Source organism: Bidens hawaiensis, unplaced genomic scaffold, assembly GCF_021521415.1.
Source record: "Bidens hawaiensis isolate Kalapana, Puna unplaced genomic scaffold, B.hawaiensis_p1.1 tig00056747_1, whole genome shotgun sequence".
Taxonomy (NCBI): domain Eukaryota; kingdom Viridiplantae; phylum Streptophyta; class Magnoliopsida; order Asterales; family Asteraceae; genus Bidens; species Bidens hawaiensis.
This window is the reverse complement of record NW_027506368.1, coordinates 96,411-106,270: the sequence shown is the minus strand read 5'-3', so window position 1 is coordinate 106,270 and position 9,860 is coordinate 96,411. Positions and strand designations below refer to the sequence as shown.

Genomic DNA, 9,860 nt, shown 5'->3' with positions numbered 1-9,860 from the left:
AAAGTGCAGCTGGTTCGCACCCATGTCCGGCAACTGCGCTTTTGAAGGTGAGTTCACCACAAAATCTTGAGGTTGAGAGGAATATTTGGACCAATTAGACGTTGACAACTCACTGCTGCCGCCGGGTACATTCAGGCCGCCGTAGCTTGACTGATACAAGGAATAATTACTCATTCCTTGATTTTGTTCAAAGCTAGAATCTTGTTGTTGTTGGTTGTTGTGGTCTGAACCGAATAAAGTTTGCATTATTGTAGAAGGGGCTCCATATAAATCCATATTTTGAAAGCTTGAATTTAATCCTTGGCATGTGATTATGCTTTCGGTGTCGCTATCCGGTACTGGTTGATCCAAGTGGAGACCCCTAACGTTAATTTGCTTGAAATCTGATGATGAATCTTGTGAACTGGCAGGATACATCTTTTGCGGTCTCCATAGGTTATTTTCAAGCAGAATATGGGTCGTGTTTGAGCTCAAACTATCTTGATCTTGAAGTAGATTCCTAAAACCACCATCACCTTTTTGATCTCCACGACTACAAATTAATTTAAAGTAAAGTAAATAAATTTAATTTGCAAGTGATTAAATGTTTAAAAGAAATACAATATTAATATATGTGTGCAATAAAGAAAAAGATAGTTATCAAGAAATGTTAGTGTCCATACAATAAAGATTGATTCCAATCCAACGACTGTGGAAGTGACTGTGATGGAAGTCCCAACTCCATCATGGGTAAGGTGGTGTTAGCGCGCGTGTCGCCGCCACCAGTGTTTGCCGCTGTCGAGGTGGTGGTGGTGTCTCCGGTGGTGGTTTGGGTATCTTGGAAGAGATTGATGGAGTTGGTGACAGAAACTGAATCTAAACAAGGTCTTGCTCTTGAAGATGAATTATCCCACCAATTATCGGCCATGGATGCGGTTTCAGTCGAAGATATCGATTGGTCAGATGATCCTTTGTCAAATGAAATGAAAAGGGTGTTATTGATCTTGGTATTTATATGAGGTTGAAGATGAAATTTGGAGTGTGGGTAAGGGTAGGGGTGGGAGTAAACAAAGGAAATGACAAGAATATCGTTGACTTTTGTTGTTCAAATGAGATAGTAGACAACATAGAATTCTTTGTTGAAATCAAATTCAACTGGTCATCACTAGCTATAGATATTTTTTCAGCCAATCTTATTTCATTCTCTTTTATTTTAATATTGTTTTTTTTTTCCTAAAGTTTTTTTTTCAAGGTATATATGTGATTTGTTTGGAATTTTGCCAATTAAATAAAAACAATAATATAACAAAAGTATGATTATAAAGTGGCTTGGTTAGTTGAAGTATCACGATAGTGTCATATAGGTAATGGTGTTTTAACTAACATACTCGTCAACTAGGGTATTGTAGCTTAACTATCACCCCATAATGTGGGGTAGCGTTGTAGCCGATATAATTACGGGTGCACCGTCTCAGCTTTAACGCCTCTGAACAACCAACCTAAAGGTTGGAAAATAGTGAAAATGAGTTTTTTTATCTGACCGGAAATGCGTATTTTTTCTCATCAACATTAGGCATAAATAATTGTATATAACTGTTATTAATGCAATTATAGTCTACTGGGTTTACATTCAATTGTTTAAGAGTTTCGTAAAGAACTAAACCGTGTCTAAAAGGATGTAAGATGAATAAGATATTGTTGTTCGAAGTTGTGTGCTTATAACTTTCAAATCTGCTAAAATGTGGAAACTTGTCCCAATAGGAGAAGGGTGGAACTTTGATTGATGTACTTCATATGTAGAAGAATTCCTTAAATATTGTTTTCTTAGACAAATGAATATATACGCACTTTTGGCGTGGAATATGGGCACGATGTGGCCCTTTGATGGTGCTATTTGCACACTTGCATCACCGAGAGCCATTTTTATCTTAAGTTGGTTTAGAGGTTGAATCAGAATTTATTTGCAAGTTTGAAGGGATGTTTAGAGACACCCACAACTATATGAATAGTGTAATAACAAGGCAATAACACAATACTTAAATCAATGTATAACTACTAATTATACCAATTAAATCGCTACTAAAGATGTTTAATACAACTTAATTTTTCTTGTAATTAGGTTAAATGATTTGATATCTTTTGTCATTTCATATGACTATAAAACAAAAGTGTTACCTTAGTTGGAGATACACTTCAAACTCCACAATTCATAGAAAACATAGAGAAAGCTTTCCATCGGTCTTTTCTTTCATGTTACTTGATTCTTAGTCATTATGGGTGCTTGAGTCTTCCCCGGTGTACATAATGCTCGGTTGTTGGACCATGTGAATCGACGAGTTCTCTTGGAGACTCACAGTAAGTTTTAAGTTATCCAACATAAATCCTTAGCCAACTTCTTCTTTTGTCCTTGCAATTTATTTTATTTAAGTTGTAAAAAGTATTGCTATTTATTATTTCCTTTTGTTTGTCTATTATAGTCCGTTAAAATGTGTTTTATTTATATTATTGAACTAGCTTTTGAACCCATGTATTAGAAGGGATTAAATTAAATTAGGTCCCTTTTTTTAATTGTGATTCTCAAAATAATTATAAATTAATTTAATGTAGATTTAATGGAAAAAACAAACGGGGTTAACAAAAGTACTAAAATAACATGATTTTAATGGAAACGTCAGGTGTTGATTTACAAGAAATTTAAAAAAGGTACTAAAGTTGCGTAGTTGGTTAAACCGCATGAATGAAAATAACCCTTAATTCAATAATGAATGAAATCCATACTGTGCTATAGTCCACTTGACAAGCTGGTTTTGTCTCATGGCCCGTGGATAGCTAAAATGAATGAGATGAGGGATTAGAAATTAAGATAAATGTAATCCTGGCATCTAAACTTCAACATTTTCTTTTATTAGTATAGTAAGATAAAATAAGATGTACTGTTATCTTATTAAACACATGTAGTTTTTTTCATTTACAATACTTATAAAATTTTGAAGAATCAAACAAAACTAGACTCATATTCTTCGGTTTAAAAAGACCATACTTCAGTTATACACCGAGCCCAAGGTATAAACCAAAAGTCTTTTTGGTTTTGAAGCAGGTTTATCATTTCTTTAGCTTAAAAAACTATACCATACATGTATCCAAAATTTATGATCTTTAATTCAATACTTTGTGTTAAAAATAACATTTTTAATTGTTACTCGTTCGATCATGGTTGAATGCAAAAATATACATATCATATTGAAACGGTGAACCAAAGTGTGTGTAGCTTAATTGTACCAAAGGGTTAGATCATGTGACGTCTCTTATAAATGGTGGTGGTTCAAGCCTTATGATGAACAAAACAATATAGATTTTGGAGTAGGTTATGGGTGTGTCAATTTTAATGATGAGTCTAACTTTACAAGTTTGGTTAGCTATGATAAGAAGTTTTAGGGTTGTAAACGAACTAAGCGTTCAGCGAACAGTTCGTGGAGAAATTCATTTATGTTCGTTCGTTTTAAAATATGAACGAACATGAACAAGAAATTTCATTTGATTAGTTAAACAAACGAAAATGAACAGAACATTCATTTATTCAATTGTGTTCGTGAACATTCGGTAAGGTATTCATGAACGTTCGCTCATATTCTTTGTATATGTTGTTCATGAAAGGTTTTTTTATACATTTATTAATTTTATCTAACTATTTGATGTTTTTGACGCATGTTTTATAATCCCGGTCTTTGTTTAGTGTATTTTGATCTTCTTGTAATAGTCTAGGGGTTGATATTGTAATTATAGATTGCACATTCGCTAAAGATGTTTAGTGAATGGGGTTTTGTTTTTTTTTAGCTATATGATAAGGATTCTTTAGCGCATTAGTTTAGTTTATAATAGGCCATTCGCTAGTGATGTTAGTGAATGGTGTAGCGTATGAAGGCCATTCATTATGCTTGTTTAGCGAATGGACCAAGAACTATAAATAGGTTGTAATTTATGTTCTAATTAACGATTGAGTCATCTATGAGATATATGTGACCAAACTATGTTCAAATTCTCTCTGATATCACACACTTACACATAATAACCCTAATTGATCTAATTTAACTATAATCACAAGACTAAATCCTAAGTTTATGCATGAAAAATGATGAATTGTGCTTCTTCATGTATATTATTTACTATATTACCCGTAGTATAAAATAGGAGAACTATATTCTCACATGTTTTTGGCATTGTTCTCATTTTCATTCTCATTATTCACATGGAAGAATACATTGATCTCTCAATCTCTATGCTCCATCGATTTTATTTTTGTGAGTTTGTGTTCATGAACCGTTCGTAAGCACATTCATTTCCATAATGAACGAACATGAACATAGAATCTCGTTCGCTAAATGTTTATGAACCATTCGTAAACACATTATTTCCTTAACAAATGAACATCAACACGGTCATTTGAAACTTGGTTACTATTCTATGAGATATTTCTTGTATTATATATACAAAATAATATTTAACTTTACATGTTTTATTAACGGTTGTAACTATTACTATACCAAGGGGTCTTTCTGATGGACTGCAAGCACGATGATTACGATGCTAACAAAAAGATAATTAATTGAAAAGGGGAAATTAAAATGGTCATCGTTAATCCATCATTGATTACTGAAAGATTACCGATGAACACCTTGGCTCAAGGAAGACCAATAACCATCAAAGCTTTACTAACAAACACCCAACGAGATTTAGTCGGATTCCGAGGGATTTGATTGTCGACGGTAGTCAGCATGATAATGCGAGGTTAAAAGCGTGATAAGATAATTGCTGACGATTTTAGTCGTTTGTCTTGCGAACAAGTTGTGACGGGTATCCGTCGATATTTTCGAGTCTAAAAATGGCAAGGTCTTTGTATTTTAGAAATGGTATATTATTTTTTGGGCTTGGTTTCTAGGAAGATTTTTCTTATTAATTGGAATATGCGATATTGAATCTTGTCATATGAGGATAATTTTAGTTGGTTTCCTAGAATTTTTGGTCTCAGAATTTAAATAATTTCTCATTTGAACACGCATAACCTTAGCTTTAAATATAATCCATTGTTAAGGATTTGGTATATTAACAAAGTTGGGAATCCACACGATAAGCCACTGTGATTCCCCAACTCTTTGGATGAAATGAGACACTACTAAGAGGTGGTTTCTCATGTGTGTGTGTTTTCTTCAATTGCTACACACGTAAGGGTTTTTGTTATTAAACATTTTTTGCTTAATCTGTAAAATAAATAATGTAAGACACACATTAGGTCATGTTTTCCCGTGCATGCACATATAAAGGCAATATAGTTATACAATAAAAACGGTACAATTGATAAATCTTTTTAAATACGTTATATGATTAGACTTACGTATTACATATAATAATGAAAAATGAAAAGTTCATAAATCACTAAAATTACAAATAAATTGCAAGTTTTATATAAAATAAATTGCTACAGTTTTACTGAAACATTAACAAACTATACCTTGTATAGCAACAAAGCATTTACAAATCATATACAAATTTTTTTATTTGAACTAATTGTTAGTTTCCCTAACCATTGATGAGACCATCTGATGTCTAATTATTGCTTGTACTATTAGCTACAGTTCACAACAAAAATTAACCAAACTAACCATGATTTAATACCCAACACTTGTCTCATTCATTCAGTTCAATTTGTACATTTATAATCAGTTAAATAGATTGAAAGAGAGAGAGAGAAAAGGAATGAAACATTGGTTAAATTCATTTCAGCTCGATTTCAAAATAATAAGGCTTTTGTTTTCGTATGTTACACCTATATTGCTAATCAAAATACTGGACAAGGAGTGTTCCGGTTTCAACTAGTCCATACGAAATTAGTCACTTTGACCTTCTACCCATCCCACTTATGTTTTGATCTTGTAAATAAGGTTTTTTGGTCAAAATAACCTAAAATAATCTAATCAATTGGTTTCTATCCAACTCGTTAATGTTTTAGATCATGTTTTAATCATGGTAACATCCAAATTTGTCATTGACAAAGGGGATCTATTGCACGCAACTTGGAACAAAATATAAACCATGAGTCAATATACTTCAGGTTTGTGAGAAGAGTAAATAAGTCATTTGGGCAATCACAATCAATAAAAGTGATGATGCAATTAACATGACTTTATAATATGAATCAAACACCCTTAGTTGTAATCCATAATAAGGCTAGATAATGATAAGGCTAGATAAGAAATGTTTTAAATCTTAATTAAATTTTAGTTTTAAATTAATAAATTTAATTAGAAATTATATGTTAATACATGAGAGTGCCACTTGGCTAACTATTAGGCCAACTAAGGGGTTTGTGGTTCAACCAACATTTTTGTTTATTATAATATTAGATTTGCAATTGTAAGACTGTTGATATCTAAGATTTGGAATTGTAATGTACTTTATCTACCATGTGACTTACCATGACCTAATGTGACTTAATATTGCCTAAAGTAATCCACTAATACATGAAAATTCCTATTAAGACTTAATAGTGCACAAGTAATCATGTGAGTGCCTTAGAACACCAAAATTGCATGACATGACTTAACATGACTTTGTGTAGGTAACCATAGCCCGCTAATAAATAGCAACATCCAAGAGTGTACAAAATAATCATACACATGTCTTTAAACACAAAAAAAGGGGCTTGCCGTTACCTAATGTGAGTATTTGTAACCTAAGCTAACCCACAAACACATGGTAAAGCTAGTGAACGCAAAGAGTGTAAAAGTAATCATATGCATGCCTTTAATACCAAAATGATTTGTCATAATTTAATGTCGTTTTGGGTAATCAAAAGGAACCCAATAACACATAGCAAAACTCGTTAAGGTAGGAGAGTTTACAAGTAATTGTATGTGTCTCTTTAACACCAAAATGACTTATCATGATCAAATGTGGCTTTGTGTGACCCAAATAAACCCAATGGCACGGGGTAAAGCCCAGGAGTGTACAATTAAACATATGTGTGTTTTTAACACCAAATGACTTGTAATCACCTAATATGACTTTGTATAACCTAAACAAAAGTAACAAACCTTCTAACAAAACGCCACGACTCGTTAAGGCTCGCAAACGCACAATTAATCATATGTTTATCTTTATAACTAAATTGACTTGTGATTACCTAATGTGTCTTTGTGTATGCGAAAAAACGTAATAGGCTAACGCAGCTTGCTTCGCTCTTCAAGCTCCGCCCCCAAGCTAGCAATCCGAAGCTAAGTCAAATATGAGAATTGAAATGATTTATTCTTTCTCTAAGAATTGGTTGAACAACACCAAGTGTTGATCCATCGAAGTAGAGAGTATGGGTGAGAACGGTTCGGTTCGGTTATTGGGTGAAACCCAAACCGAAACCGAAGCTATCGGTTATTTTATAATACCAGCCGATCGGTTTTTGGTTATCCAATTATTCGGTTTTCGGTTATTTTCGGTTTCGGTTTCGGTTTCAGTTGTTTTTGGTTTTTTTATTGTGAGTAGGCATTAAAAAAATTCAAAAAATGGAGTATCTCATATATATTGAATTCAAAATACAAAAATAGGCACGTGTTACGTGGAACCAAACAAATACAAAGTTGTTTGGGTAATAGAGTTTAAAATTCAATAAAGTTTTTAATTAAAAGAACACTAAAAGTTTGGCCTGAATATTCGTTCATGATCTTATTTATCTTCAAAGTTCAAACCCAATCTTTTGCATCTTTATAATCTTCATGACCGTCAATGGTAGATTCTTTTGGTGTTTTGTTTCCGGTCATAACATCTTAGAAAAAACACATAGAAAATATATGTTCGATTAATCGGTTCAGTTCGGTTTTTTTTGGTTTTTTCACTACAACAAAAAGGGTTTTTTAATACGCACAAAAACGTCCTGAAATGCTATTTTATAGGACCTTTCATTTAATATGACCAACGAGAAAAGCGTTTCATGTAAAGGGGTCGTAATAAGTCTCCGAACTCAAAAAGCGTCCTGATATCCCAAATAATATTATGAAACCAATTTTATGGTCGCATAATATATCCATTAACAACCCAAAAAGCGTCCCAATAAAAACATATTAGGACATTTTTGCTATGTTTCGACATGTGCTTACGTAATTGTAAACTTTTAGTACACATACAAGCGTCCTTAAAAATAATTTATAGGACCCTGATGATGGAACATTATAGTACCAAGAAAAGGGTCCTAATATCTCAAACAAGATTATGAAATTAAATTTATGGTCGCATAATATATCTATGAACAACTTAAACGTCCTAAAAAACATATTATGACACTTTTACAATGTTTCTAACGTTTAGGACAAAAATTAAAAGTCCTAACAAATCATATTATACAACCATTTTTTAAACGTCCACACACACAATTTTACTATATGGTTATAAACATCTAAATATTGAAAGAAATAAAAGTTCATCATAACAAAAAAACTATACATAAATAAGTTATAGCATTATCCAACATAAACTCTTGTAACATTTAACAAAAAAATTAAAAGCAATAAAAGAAACCAACACCATAAAATCCCGAGTCATCATGCGTACGCCCTCAATCCTCACGGACTACCTACAAACAAACCTTCCATGTATAAGCATTAAGTTACATGTTATTAAAATTATTCGTATCAGAAGTTTAACAAATACATACCGAGATGAATGGACATGGCCATGTGATGGATGCACCAGTACAATCTTGAATTGTGGAAAATAACCCCATATGGTCTCACCAACTTTTCATCTATTTTTATTGGTACTTGAACATTTACCTCACACCATTTTGGTCCAATTTCTGGACCACCAAGTAGCTCATTTGGGTCCAAGTTCTTCACCCATCCTCTTGCTACAGGCTCAGTAGGGTTTAGAATACTTTTGAGGAAAACTTCATCTCCAACCTAGATTTTAGTTTTCAACAAACATGTATATATTAAACTCGAGTCATTATAGTGCAAAAATCATTTCACTCTTATATATAGTTAATATATATGTAGGATTTCAATAAGGTTGTTATATCTGACCTTAAACATGTGTGGACTGTCATTTTATATGAGTTATTAATTATGTTTCGAAATTACATGTGGACTTGCCTTAAACACAACCGGTATAAGTAAATATTTAGTTTTCAGAAGAATTCTCGGTAATCACTAACAAAGTCCTAAGTTCTAACTTAGTATATACATAATTTCAAATAAACTTGCTTATTATTACTTCACAACTGTTATTACTATTTTCAAGCTAAAATAGAACCCACTAAACATGAACTTTAAAACTTACCAAGTTCCTTATAACAGACAATTAATATACTTGATGTGGACGCAATCAACAACACATGTACTACGTTTCGATTGGGTCAGACCTGCAACCAAAACATGTATCAATAAAGTGATGCTTTTATTTAACTATAAACATTGGAGCATTATTACCCAATTCAGTGCCTAATTTCCAACCACATAATCTTAACCCATATATTGCAGAATTTTCACTCATATCATTGCTTAATTTGGACAAAAAAAAAGGTGCAAAGTTCTACCTATAACTATACAGAGAGTTTTAACCCCAAAACATTTATGTTTAGTTATAGAAAATTAAAAAGATTAAAAACTCACATTTAAAGATCTTGTAATTGCTAAAGTTATTTGCATGCATCCATTTCTATCACTACGTTTGTGAATGGAATTTTTCTTGATTTTGCTTTCAATTATAAGAAACTCATAATTATGGTATGTCTGGTTTTAGATATAGCGTACCTATTCACCTAATTTGGTAAAATATAATAAACTAATTAACTTCTAACGTATATGATGTTATTATGCTAAACCTTTTGTACGTATAAAGAA

The 9,860-nt window shown here is 32.2% G+C and overlaps 1 protein-coding gene across 1 annotated transcript; it reads right to left on the bottom strand.

The window, feature by feature from the left end:
* Positions 1-3: 3 nt before the first annotated feature.
* On the bottom strand, positions 4-1,128 carry LOC143617657 (uncharacterized; the record flags this gene model as incomplete). The annotated part of the gene is made up of 2 exons (XM_077090144.1): positions 663-1,128; positions 4-532 (listed from the first exon to the last, which is right to left on the bottom strand). Coding segments are annotated over exons 1-2 (774 nt in total), but the record flags the coding sequence as incomplete, so codon positions are not given.
* Positions 1,129-9,860: the final 8,732 nt, after the last annotated feature.